The sequence below is a fragment of the Acanthochromis polyacanthus genome, chromosome 4 (genome assembly GCF_021347895.1).
Source record: "Acanthochromis polyacanthus isolate Apoly-LR-REF ecotype Palm Island chromosome 4, KAUST_Apoly_ChrSc, whole genome shotgun sequence".
NCBI lineage: Eukaryota > Metazoa > Chordata > Actinopteri > Pomacentridae > Acanthochromis > Acanthochromis polyacanthus.
In genome coordinates, this window is record NC_067116.1 from 46,308,849 (window position 1) to 46,323,097 (window position 14,249).

General features: G+C 36.7%; 1 protein-coding gene across 1 annotated transcript; it reads left to right on the forward strand.

Moving 5' to 3' along the window:
• The first annotated feature begins 758 nt into the window (after nucleotides 1-758).
• On the forward strand, nucleotides 759-13,973 carry LOC110945597 (uncharacterized). Its single transcript, XM_051947612.1, has 10 exons — nucleotides 759-939; nucleotides 3,785-3,898; nucleotides 4,197-4,334; nucleotides 4,449-4,601; nucleotides 5,133-5,288; nucleotides 6,535-6,809; nucleotides 6,909-6,969; nucleotides 12,574-12,688; nucleotides 12,794-12,831; nucleotides 13,030-13,973. Exons 1-10 carry the CDS (start codon nucleotides 870-872, stop codon nucleotides 13,077-13,079), a joined length of 1,170 nt encoding a protein of 389 aa, XP_051803572.1. The 5' UTR covers nucleotides 759-869; the 3' UTR covers nucleotides 13,080-13,973.
• The last annotated feature ends 276 nt before the right edge of the window (nucleotides 13,974-14,249 follow it).

Sequence of the window (14,249 nt, forward strand, 5' to 3'; positions counted from 1 at the left end):
CACAAGTGGATCGGACATTTTAATGAGCCTGTTGGGTGTCGTGGAGACAGGGATCTGACAAATTCTGAGCCAAGCAATCCCATCTTGATTGATAAACATCTGTGAAAGTTATGTAATCCATACGTCCGCCGCCTGGTGACATCATGATATGCAAATTAGATGAGAAATTTACTCCCATCACAAACTTTGGGTCATACTGATGTTTTTTCTCATTTACAGAATATCTTTATCTCTAATCATTTTCAAGTTACAACCTTTTGAAAAAGTGATATCAAAACTGAGTATTTTATTGAAAAACTGTGGCGCCTCAACGTTTAAATTATCATTGTTATTGGATGTGTATATATACATGATCCGGCCTGCTGAAATGATATTTATACATTGTAGCAATAATAATAATGCTTATTCGCTTTTGTGTTTCAGTTTTACTGCTAGTTGCTACATTAAACAAATTCAACTTGGAGCCTTTTCCCCAAGTGTAGTGATTGGAGATGAAGTTTATCTGCCTGTCAGTTCATGCAAGGCGTGTGAGGAGGACAGGACAAGGACAGTAAATGCAAATCTGACTGTGTGTCAAACCACACATTTGTTCATGTACACAAACAAAGTTCTATAATCTGGATCCAAATACCATTGTGTGTTCATACATATTAACAGACTGACTAAAAGAAATATTAAAAGAAAGATGTGTGGTTTCCTGTTAGCAGCAGCAAAACAGAAATGAAGCTTCCTCCTCTAACGAGAAGATAGCGGTCCTCCTTCTCAGAGCAGTGAAGAAAGAACTTTTAAAACAGCTTCTTGTGTCAGTATTTTCCAGTTGGACTGTATGTACTGTATGTATGTGGTTGGACACAAACTGACTCCTGGATATGGCAGCTCTCTGGGGTCTCACCGTCCTGCTGCTCTTTGCTCCGTTCATCGGTTTGGCTGAATTTTGTTGTAAGTAACCAAAGTGTTTTTTTGAAGTTGGGTCGTTGTTTTTCTCATCCTTAACCCTCATCATATATATTGGTATATAACTTGTCAGAATTTTGTATTTGAAAGTTGGATTTTGTTTTTAGATAATTGTTATCTACATAGTTGTCATCACGTACACCAAAGCTTGTTTGATTGAAAAATCATTTGGGTTCCATGTGGACCCCAGTCAGACTGTGCATCTTTTATTTATCTATGTTTGTGTTTTGTTGCTCTTGTGATGACTGCTTCAGTTGCATTGTGTTTCATTTCAATTCAGGAGTTCTTACACTAATATTGTAAGCAATACACTTCAGTAATCATCAATAATAATTTCATTTTTTCTTTCATATTTGTATCTGTAGACGACACACGTTTCAGGAAAATATACATTGAGAGGATATGGACAGGTACAGAAATATGAAACAAATGAAATACTACTGGGGTCCAGCTGCACCCCAAGTGTACGGATTAATAGGGTTTGCCACGTGTACTGATGAGGGTCAAGAGTAAAATATTATTTATGTTTTACATATGAAGAAAAAACTAAAACAATAAAATAATAGCCATCTTAAGGCCTCAACGTCTGATTTTTATAACCCATTTAAATCACTGTCTTTGAAAGAAGCACTTTACCACGCACTTAATAATGTGTGAAAACTTTAAAATTAATGTCACTGTTATATTTTATTATCATGAAATTCAGTTTGTTTTTCAGGTGGATATTGTTTGTTTACTGCTGGTTAAAATCGCTTTTCCGAAACCACCACGCCTTGATGATGAAACCTGTGAAATGAGTGAGATTATATCTGAAAAATAAAAACACAAAAAAAACACCTTTCCTGAAACTTTATGTTACAACTTTGAAGTTGCTCATTTAAAAAAATAAATTTTCATTCATTACAAAGAATAACACATAGATGTGGATTTTGATTAAGACTTTGATAATTCAGGATTTTCATGTCAGCACAAGATTACTGATAGAACACCTCAGTCTGTATGAAAAGTTACTTTATCCATTCTTACAGGAACATCTGTACTGAGGTCTACTCTCAGTCATTTGAAAAAGGAGAATTTTTAAAAACCTAAATATAGAGTCAACAATTAATTTAACACAGAACTAAAGCTGAGCCTCTTCCAGGACCAAGTTGTGCGCTGAGAGGACAAATTCAAAACTCCACACTTGTGTTAATAAGCATCACATTACAAAAAAATTGCAAACATATATATACAGGGTGTCCCAAAAAATAAATCCACCTTTAAGCAGCTGATAACTAACTTCAGACCACCAGACTTCTTTCTATGGGGATACCTAAAAGACAAAGTCTACACAATGAGACCTGCAACAGTCACTGAACTGAGAGCAACCATTGAACATGAATGCACGCAAATACCAAGGGAACTGTTTCATGATGTGTGCTATTCCATCGCTTTGTGTTGTCGGCAGTGTCTGGACCAGAACGGACATCAGTTTGAGAACAGGCGGTGACAAAACAATACAATGATGTTTGTAAATTCTTTTACACGTTGAAAATTAAACAAATCATAATAAACACCTAGTTTACAATTATTTAAAGTGTGTATACATTTTTGTGGGACACCCTGTATGTATATAGTGCAATTTTCACATTTTAAAACCTTAATATTCAAACAAATAAATGAAAAATACAGTATGAGTACTTGTGAGGAACTGTATTTTACTTTAAAATGTAACTACTACTTTAACTTTAACTCATATAAGTCAATTATATAACGTGTTTTGGAAAAAAAATGTCCTTGTGCAAGTAAAGTGTTTTTAACAGTAAGATAAAAGAAAGAAAAACAAACTTTGCTGCAATTAATAGAATAAGGTAATGCAAATTAAACAACTAAATAGATTAACAGTAAAATTGATTTCTTGTCGTGTCTCACCTCCTCTAGATGTACATTTTATGCTCTTCAAAGCAACACTTTTATTTTGACCTCACAATACCTTCTCTGTAACTAAAACCTCAGAAAACATCAAATGCTACCATATAAGTGTGCGAAGCTATTTGTGTTTCAGAAAGTGGTTTTTCATTAATGCATCGCTTTGTGCAGTAAACAGACACATTTATCTGGATACAGAAAATATTTTGTTCAACAGTTAGTGGCTGAAGAAAAAGAACAACTGAAACTACTGTATTATGGGAAATATGTGCCGTATTTGTCAGGGGTTTTACAAATTCTGAGGTTTGTTTTTAAATCTCCAAAAAATGTAACTACATTTTCTAGTTCCTTTACTTACAGTGTAACATTTACTTTATAAAACATACTTCTGGGGGTTTTAGATAACATGATTTTAATTTTTTTAAAAAGTATGTATAAGAAGCTCCCAAAAGAACGGGGTACATTTGTCCTCACAACTGTGCATCTTTTCATCTGTCCGTGGTTGGTATCTGATTATCCAGAGCAAGTTTTGCAAGACAGCAAATTCAAAAACAAATTCTAGCTTTTTTTTTAATCAGATCAACATTCATGAGGGCGGGTTTAGAAACATAGAAACATCCTGTTTGTAACAAAACTACCATGAATTGGTTTTATCATGCAGAATAAAAGCTCGATGGAGCGTCTGTAAAGATGTAGGTAGCATGAAATGTTAGTTTAGCATCATATCAGATGAAAATGTGGGCAGCACACTTTCCAGACTGCAGCTACTTTTCCTCCTCAAATGAACCACAACCACTTTACCCAGCATGCAATCTAACTCTCAGATAAACTGAACTGAAAACCCGACAACATCTCTTCACCACAGCGACAACTAAAATATAACAGCATTGACGCATATTTAATGATCTTTTTAAATCCTCAGATGACTTAGATCCAAGTGAAATAAAACAGACTGTTTCCACTGGACTTCCTGCAACGATCGAACCAACGTTCCCTTCAGAATGCAGAAGTCTCTCTGTTGATTACACCTGTTCAGGTAAGTGGAAAGACCAGAAGTGGTGACTTTCAGCAACATTATCAGAACATTGACATGGAAGATGTGCAGTTTAAACACTAACACAGCATTAAAAAAATAAACGATTATGAAAATCAGTTTAGGTGTTTTGGTGAGAGAAGACTGAGCTGCTGCTTTGTGCTCTTTGTCAATCTGTTCTGAATATTGTTTCTCTGAAAGTGTCCAAAGATGAATCTGAACCGAGAAGATAACTGCTCATCCACACTGAGATACAAACACCAGTTATTGTAGAAATCCTGTCATACTTGTGTCTCCTCAGAAAATGGAAAAGTCAATGACTCCAAGAAACTGTCTGAGCTGGAGCCTTTCACAGACTACAACTGTACTGGTCTGATTAAAGACAACAACGTCCCCTTAGATAAGAGAACTACACCGATCCACGTCAGGATCGACTGTCGTAAGTTTGATATTTACTTTAACTCAGTGGAGTGAAAGTTTGTATCCTCAGAGGAGTAAATCACAGTAACAGGTAGAAGATTTATCGTTGCTGACATCAACTGTGTTCCAACAGGTTTCAGAATAACCATCACAAAGAGAGAGACAACCAACACTTCCATTGAGCTGACCTGGACAACAACCAGTGACAACTGCCAAGATGACCTTCCTAGACTTCAGAACCTTTCACTGTCTTATGACTGCAGCTGTAGGACGAATGAAAGTAAAAGTAAGTAAAATAGTTTGGAGTCACTGTATTTTTAAAAAATGAAATGTGTTTAAATCTTTAGTGAGTCTCTTGCATTCAGATGTTTCTTTGTTCCAACGGTTCAGAACATTAAAGTAAATGTAAATGATGTTGTGTCATGTTGTGGTTTTCATTGTTATTAAAATACTCACATACAGTAATATACAGAACAAGCATTGAAATGTCACAGTTTGATGACAGTTTTCTACAGAAACATTGACGTGTTCACAGTTAAAAATGTTACTGTGCAGAAGATGAACTGATCTGAAACAGTTTTCTGCAGAAAGAGTGATAAAAGCAGTTTCTCAGTCTGCTGCTCATAGAGTAAACAGTGAATACTGAGGTTTTAGCTCACAGGACCACAATCAGAGCTGGAGATTCTTAATGTGTAACCTGACAAACAGACCAGAGTGTTTGTGGATATTTCTACAACTTTAACATGAGATTCAGTTATTTAAGTGTCTTTAGATTGACCTGCTGTTACTAAAACAGTTCATTAAGATTCTGTTGCAGTTTCAGGAAATTTGATTCCACGTCCTGATGGAGGAAAATGTAACTTTACTGGACTCTTACCGTACACTGAACACACCTGTGACATAGTTCCCACCTACAAAAAGGACAACAAAGATGACCAACGGCTAAGAGTTCCCCTGAAAACTGATGTTGGAAGTAAGTGAGCAAGAAAATATCAGATCACAGAACTCAAAACACAGAAAACAAAATGTCTAAATGACTCGGAACAGATTTGACCAATGGCAATGACGATAATGATGGCTGGGTTTGCTTGAGAGATGAGGAAGAGTATCACAAGTGGATCGGACATTTTAATGAGCCTGTTGGGTATCGTGGAGACAGGGATCTGACAAATTCTGAGCCAAGCAATGCCATCTTGATCGATAAACATCTGTAAAAGTTATGTAATCCACCTACAAAAACATCAACGTTGGTCAACAGCAAAGTATTTCCCTGAAAACTGATGTTGGAAGTAAGTGAGCAAGAAAGTATCAGATCACAGTCCTCAAAACACAGAAAACAAAATGTCTAGTATTCATTCATCACAATTAAACTCTGTTTTGCTGCATTTCTGTTGTTTACCATCTTGTTAAGATCAATTTATTGATGTAAAAATTATATCTTTTTAAAACACCTGGAACTTTTCAATGTAGAAACAGTGCAAATATTTTAGGAGAAAACTGAAATCATGTGATTCACAGAAATACAACTCCATTCTGTCTGGAACAGAAACTATGTTGAATTAAGTCAGTACTTTGCTTTAATGAATGAACTAATAACTATCTAAGGTAATTATTTAAAATATAATTCTAAATGCAAGATATTTCTATTCACTGTTATAGAAAGTTGATGAAGGTAAATCCTGACACTCAGAGAGCACAGCAGGCCCTGAACCGAACACCAATAGTGACAAAACATTATAATCAACATTTAAAATATTCTCTAATCATTAGTAAACAGATCAGTGTTCAACACGCACCAGAATCATATATTTTCTCATTGAAGTTCTTACTCTTAGTGTTTTTCTCTGTGATCTGTGAACGTGTAGAAATTTACCAGCTTCATTCAGTTCAGTTCAAATGTGTCTGCATTTCATTTTTCATCTCACAATTTTTATTGATAGTTTTTAATTTTATTGAAATATATTTAAATCAAGTCCAAACTACAAAACAGTAAAAGGAAAGCAAAACCACAATTTAAAAGCCTCATAATTCATCATTCAAAGAAACATAAGATTTAAAAAAATATTTATACAAACAATAAATTAAATAATATTTTTTGCAACGAATACACCAATGAACAAATGCACCAATAATGCTAAAGTACAGATACCACAACATCTCTTTAGCTGTAAGCGTTGTATCTAAAGTAAAATATTTCATCTTTTTTCAATCTCTTGCAGCACCAGAAGATATTGGATATCTGTACTGGACTCATCTCGAGAATACTGTGTGTAAAGTCAGGTGTGAATATCGCGGTCGTTCGTTTGGACCAGAGACGATATTCAGAGCACGTATTAATGTTTATGATTACAGACCAAGTCTTAATTTTAGTAATGACAGAACAAGTCTTGATGTTAATGATGACAGAACAAGTCTTAATGATGAGAAACGTGAGAGCAACAAGTGTGACTTTGAATTCAGAGATCTGAGCTACGGTACGGAATACGAAGTGGAGGTATGTATAATCCTGTTTTGTAATTCTTCAGAATATTCCTATCTTACTGCTCATTTATTGCTGGATGCTGTAATTCTTAATGATGTTCTGTCTTTATAGGTGACTGTTTTCAATGGAGTGCTGGAGAGCAATCCCAGGACTGATTACATTTTCACCGGGTGTACGTGCTGTTTTCATTGAAATCACAAAACATAATTTTCCTGTGATGTTTAACTCAGTTTCTCCTAATTGTATCTTGAATGTAACCATTTTGATATTCTTCTGTTGTAATCCTCATTTACAGACAACCCCACAGCTGTCATTATTAATTTTCTGTGCCTCCCCATTGCCAACATATTGGTTGTGGTGTTTATGGTGATCTATGAGAACTACATGAAGAAGCGCAGAGAGTCCAGAAGGTAAAGACCACGTATCAAACCTCCTGAATAAGTCTGACTGTCACTGATTTGTTTCAGTTTACATACAAAGCCACATTTTGATTTACCCTATTATTTTCTCCACAGTGGTGTGAATGACGACATGATGCTTGAATCAACAGCAAGTGAGTAAAATATTAACATCATTATTTGAACACTGTATTGACCTGATATGTTATTCTCCAAAAACTGTGGAATATTATAATAATTTGTAGCTGTAAATGTGTAAAAGAACTGAGTCAAGAGAAGTTTTAGAAGCATACTGAGGCGTGATGTTGTGCTGCAGTTGTACTTTGTGTCATGTTTCCTCTTTGTTGTCATAGTCTACATGAATACACGACCTCCTGGACGGCGTCATAAAGCAGCTCGCTGATGAAGGAAGGCCTGATGGAGCTTCACATCAAATCACCATTTACTCTCTATAAGTTTTCAAGTTATTCAGCTTGCAGTAGATATTTTATCACATTTTAGAGGCTATTTTTAAAGTTTTATTATTGCTATTAGCCAAGAGCTCCAATATTGTACTCCATTGAAATATTGTTTAACAAAGTAAATTCTGTGGTATCTTCATCACTTTGTTGCATTTTGGAATTTAAATGATTCTGATGCTTTGGTGTGCATATTTTACCATGTTAGAAAGTGTCACTTTTCTTGCTGATGTTTGAACCAAGTCTGGTTAAATAAATAAAATCAACTTAATCAAAATGATGTACAGACGTGTTGCTGATTATTAGACAAACCTCCAGAAGTCAACAGTGTAGCTTTGCTGAAAATCTGTGGAATAGAATAGCTACAGCAATGAATTGTTCAATGGTGGATTCAGAAAGCTTCATCAACATGTAAAGTTGAGAAACATGTGGCAGTATCAAGTACAGTGTGAGACACAGTGACTGCATTCAAATGCTTTTCTTTCACTGGTAAAGATGCAGCATCACAAACTAGACCAAGGAAGAAAAACACTGCCAGGTTTAGAAAACAGATATCTTAACAGCCTGGATACACATTTGTACATAAACACAAAACAAGCACCGAAAACTGGATCCAAATATACCTGTGCATACATATGGACAGACTGACTAATAGAAATATGAGCAGAAAGACGTGTGGTTTCCTGTTTGAAGCAGCAGAGATGAGGCTTCCTCTACCAAAGCGAAGGTAGCAGTCCTCTTTCTAGGCCGAGTCAAAAAACCTGCTGCTCTTTGATCAGATCATTGGTTTGGGCAAATATCAGCAACAACCTTCACTGTTGACTTAAAGAGCCCACATGGTGCTTTTTAGATTGTCCCCTTTCCTTAGTGTGTTACAGCTTTGTGTGCATGTAAAAGGTCTACAAATGTTGTTCTGCTACTTGTCTACATCACCACATGTAATATATTTGCATAGCATTTGCCTAGTGGATAGTTTGGCATGCCCGAAAACAAAGACTAAACAGAAAAGGTCAAATTGCAGACCCATGATCTGAGGCCTATGAAGGCAATGTAAACTCTCACTTATTTTATCTTAGCAAGGCATCCAAATGGTCCAGTTGCTGAAACGTCACTCATTATGGATTTAAAAGGCCTACTTTAAAAGAAGAGCCTGTAGTAACCTGTGGGGCTGAGAAACGAGACCAATGAGAAACTGCAGTTCCTCAAACAGCCACTGGAGACGGACTTCAAAAGTAAGTCAGTCATAAAACTGAACCACTCACTCACTCACGCCCTCAACAGGGTGGAAAAAAGGGTCACTTCCTTGTACTCCTTTCCTCCTTTTCTGCCTCAATTGCTTACCATATGGAAATTAATGGAAAATGGTCTATTGTCTCAAAGTGAACTTTGTTGCGAATTAAATAATAATACAGTAAATATTACAGGACAAAAATTAATTTTCACTTTAATTGTAGACATTTTTAACCTGAACCATTGGCTTCATTTTGACCTCTTTGGCTGCTGGTTTTGGTTTAGCAGGCTCTTTGGATGACCCTCACGACACTCGCGGCCATTTGGCATCACACAGTCGACCTTTTGTAAAAAAGCAAAACAAAGAAAAATCCTTGACAGTACCTTCAGATTCGACGGACAGACGGGCTCAGTGGCCAAAACCAGCTTTCACCATTAAAGACTTCTAGCCAGTAGGCAGCATGATGCAACGGTGTTACATAGTGATGTAAACAAGCTATGGAAGAAACACCTTGACTTCGTTTCAGGCAGGTCAGGAGCACCGTTTCCTGTGAGAGAAATAAACTCCCTTTGCCGTGGACTTTGGACTTTTTAGGTTTGTATATCTTTTACATGCACGGAATAACAGCTTTATAGCACATGGAAGGTGAGGACAAAAACCTGAAAGGCATCATATGGACTCTTAAATCTTTCCTTTTCAAATCAGTCATTTTCCAAAATATTATTCACTGTCCAAGTGTTAAGTATGGAACTGATACACAACTGATTTTTCGTCAGTAATATTTTACTGAAAGCGTTCCTTGGCAGACTTATGTGACGACAATATATATGTAAACAATTGTATATTATTGTACATCAGCCCAAAATTCCTTCTTCTATCGTTTACTTTTCTAAGCCCCCATGTATTATGCCTCATTTCTTATCTTTTAACTGTAACGTAAACAGGAGGACTGTGCCGCCTTATTTTATTATTTCATTTTATTATTTTAGACAAAAAAAATCATCCGGGTCTAAGTCATTACGGACAAGGTCTTGTGCCTCATCTTCATCCGAACACTCATGTGGCTCCTCCACTAGTGCAGCTGCAGTCTGAGCTTGTGCTGAAGCCCAAGCTGCTAAAGCAGAGGCAGCATTTGCTGAAAGGGAAAAGGAAGTCAAAATGGAGCAAGTGCTTAGAAGCATCTTTAAAAGTCGAGAAGACACATCGAGAAGTATCAACCTACCACTGCTGTACAACGTGCACCAAAAGCTGCTGTTCAGTATCACATTCACACATGTCATGGGTTGGAAGTCAGGGAGCGCATGCTGAAGACAGATGGTCAACAGGCTAATCAGATCTTGTCAGACTTCATCAGGTTTTTCGCAAGACGTGAACTTGCGTCCTCGGGGCTTCTCCGGTCTAGTGATCATTCAGAAAGCTACAGGGCTTGGAAAGTGTCATTCTTGAATACCATAAGAGGTTTAAACCTTACAGACACTGATACGATGGGCCTCTTGGTGAAGTGACTCGGCACCAAATCAGCTGCACAGGTGAGAAGGGTAAGAGCTGTGTAAATCCACCCTTCAGAAAGAGGGCTCAAAATGACTCGGAACAGATTTGACCAATGGCAATGACGATAATGATGGCTGGGTTTGCTTGAGAGATGAGGAAGAGTATCACAAGTGGATCGGACATTTTAATGAGCCTGTTGGGTATCATGGAGACAGGGATCTGACAAATTCTGAGCCAAGCAATGCCATCTTGATCGATAAACATCTGTAAAAGTTATGTAATCCACCTACAAAAACATCAACGTTGGTCAACAGCAAAGTATTTCCCTGAAAACTGATGTTGGAAGTAAGTGAGCAAGAAAGTATCAGATCACAGTCCTCAAAACACAGAAAACAAAATGTCTAGTATTCATTCATCACAATTAAACTCTGTTTTGCTGCATTTCTGTTGTTTACCATCTAGTTAAGATCAGTTTGTTGATGAAAAAATTATATCTTTTTAAAACACCTGGAACCTTTCAATGTAGAAACAGTGCAAATATTTTAGGAGAAAACTGAAATCATGTGATTCACAAAAATACAACTCCATTCTGTCTGGTACAGAAACTATGTTGAATTAACTCAGTACTTTGCTTTAATTAATGGACTAATAACTATCCAAGGTAATTATTTGAAATATAATTCTAAATGCAAGATATTTCTATTCACTGTTATAGAAAGTTGATGAAGGTAAATCCTGACACTCAGAGAGCACAGCAGGCCCTGAACCTAACACCAATAGTGACAAAACATTATAATCAACATTTAAAATATTCTCTAATCATTAGTAAACAGATCAGTGTTCAACACGTACCAGAATCATATATTTTCTCATTGAAGTTCTTACTCTCAGTGTTTTTCTCTGTGATCTGTGAACGTGTAGAAATTTACCAGCTTCAGTCAGTTCAGTTCAAATGTGTCTGCATGTCATTTTTCATCTCACAATTTTTTATTGATGGTTTTTAATTTTATTGAAATATATTTAAATCAAGTCCAAACTACAAAGCAGTAAAAGGAAAACAAAACCACAATTTAAAAGCCTCATAATTCATCATTCAAAGAAACATAAGATTTAAAAAAAAATTATACAAACAATAAATAAAATAAATAAATAAAATAATATTTTTTGCAAGGGCTGCTCAGTGGCGTAGTGGTTAGCACTTTCGCCTTGCAGCAAGAAGATCCCTGGTTCGACTCCCGGGGTGGGCCTGGGATCTTTCTGCATGGAGTTTGCATGTTCTCCCTGAGCATGTGTGGGTTTTCTCCGGGTACTCCGGCTTCCTCCCACAGTCCAAAAATATGCTGAGGTTAATTGAGTATTCTAAATTGTCCGTAGGTGTGAATGCGAGTGTGAGTGTTTGTCTGTGTATGTAGCCCTGTGACAGACTGGCGACCTGTCCAGGGTGTCCCCTGCCTTCGCCCGAGTCAGCTGGGATAGGCTCCAGCACCCCCCGTGACCCTAATGAGGACAAAGCGGTGTATAGAGGATGGATGGATATTTTTTGCAACAAATACACCAACACACAAACGCACCAGTAATGCTAAAGTACAGATACCACAACATCTCTTTAGGTGTAAGCGTTGTATCTAAAGTAAAATATTTCCTCTTTTTTCAATCTCTTGCAGCACCAGAAGATATTGAATATCTGCACAGGACTCATCTCGAGAATACTGTGTATAAAGTCAGCTGTGACTATCGCGGTCGTTCGTTTGGACCAGAGACGATATACAGAGCACATATTATTTTTTATGCTTACAGAAGAAATCTTAATGTTGATGATGACAGAACAAGTCTTTATGATGAGAAACAACGTGAGAGCAACAAGTGTGACTTTGAATTCAGAGATCTGAGCTATGATACGGAATACGAAGTGGTGGTATGTATAATCCTGTTTTTTAATTCTTCAGAATATTCCTATTTTACTGCTCATTTATTGCTGAATGCTGTAATTCTTAATGATGTTCTGTCTTTATAGGTGACTGTTTTCAATGGAGTGCTGGAGAGCAGACCCGAGACGAGATATATTTACACCGGGTGTATGTGCTGTTTTCATTGAAATCACAAAACATAATTTTCCTGTGATGTTTAACTCAGTTTCTCCTCATTGTATCTTGAATGTAACCATTTTGATATTCTTCTGTTGTAATCCTCATTTACAGTCAACTACAAAGCTGCCATTATTAATTTTCTGTGCCTCCCCATTGCCAACATATTGGTTGTGGTGTTTATGGTGATCTATGAGAACTACATGAAGAAGCGCAGAGAGTCCAGAAGGTAAAGACCACGTATCAAACCTCCTGAATAAGTCTGACTGTCACTGATTTGTTTCAGTTTACATACAAAGCCACATTTTGATTCACCCTATTATTTTCTCCACAGTGGTGTGAATGACGACATGATGCTTGAATCAACAGCAAGTGAGTAAAATATTAACATCATTATTTGAACACTGTATTGACCTGATATGTTATTCTCCAAAAACTGTGGAATATTATAATAATTTGTAGCTGTAAATGTGTAAAAGAGCTGAGTCAAGAGAAGTTTTAGAAGCATACTGAGGCGTGATGTTGTGCTGCAGTTGTACTTTGTGTCATGTTTCCTCTTTGTTGTCATAGTCTACATGAATACACGACCTCCTGGACGGCGTCATAAAGCAGCTCGCTGATGAAGGAAGGCCTGATGGAGCTTCACATCAAATCACCATTTACTCTCTATAAGTTTTCAAGTTATTCAGCTTGCAGAAGATCTTTTATCACATTTTAGAGGCTATTGTTAAATTTGTGTTACTGTTATTAGCCAAGAGCTCCAATATTGTACTCTATTGAAATATTGTTTAACAAAGTAAATTCTGTGGTATCTTCATCCATTTGTTGTATTTTGGAATTTAAATGATTTTGATGCTTTGGTGTGCATATTTTACCATGTTAGAAAGTGTCACTTTTCTTGCTGATGTTTGAACCAAGTCTGGTTAAATAAATAAAATCAACTTAATCACAATGATGTACAGACGTGTTGCTGATTATTAGACAAACCTCCAGAAGTCAGAACAGTGTAGCTTTGCTGAAAATCTGTGGAATAGAATAGCTACAGCAATGAATTGTTCAATGGTGGACTCAGGAAAGCTTCATCAACATGTAAAGTTGAGAAACATGTGACAGTATCAAGTACAGTGTGAGACACAGTGCAACCCGGTCTCACAAGGATTTGTGAAACTGTCACGTAAATTAATCTATGGTTTCGTGCGCACCAACACGGTTTCTCATGTTTTTCGTGTTGCTCACAACGACATTCAAACCAATGTTTTTCGTGTTGCTCACAACTAAATTCACACCAATGTATTTCAAGCGGAGGACTTTTCATGCCACTCAGAATGTATTTCAAACGAATATTTTTAATGTAAAAGCGTTGCGAATCCAACGCTATATTTTGCATTACATCGTCCCATATTTATAATGTAACGCAGGGGTCAGCAATTAGATGTGGTTTCGGGCCAAAATTTGTGTAAACATTATTCGGCCGTTTGACCGAAGGACCGGTGCGCTGGTATTTATTAAATAATTTTGTTAAGTTAATACCTGATCCTGATATAGCTCAGCAAGTTAAGCAGGTGACTCATGTACAGGAGCTGGTCTCGGATGCGGGTTCGATTCCTGTCTGCTTTATTATAATATTAGGGAAATTTTTCATACACAAATGCAGATTTCTAAAATGTAAACCTATTTTAATATGTTTCATAAAGAAATGTCTCTATTCTTCTCATCACTGAAACATATGAAAAAACCGAAGCCACATCGACTTGCCGACCCCTGCCCTAACCCACTGGACATTCATGCGG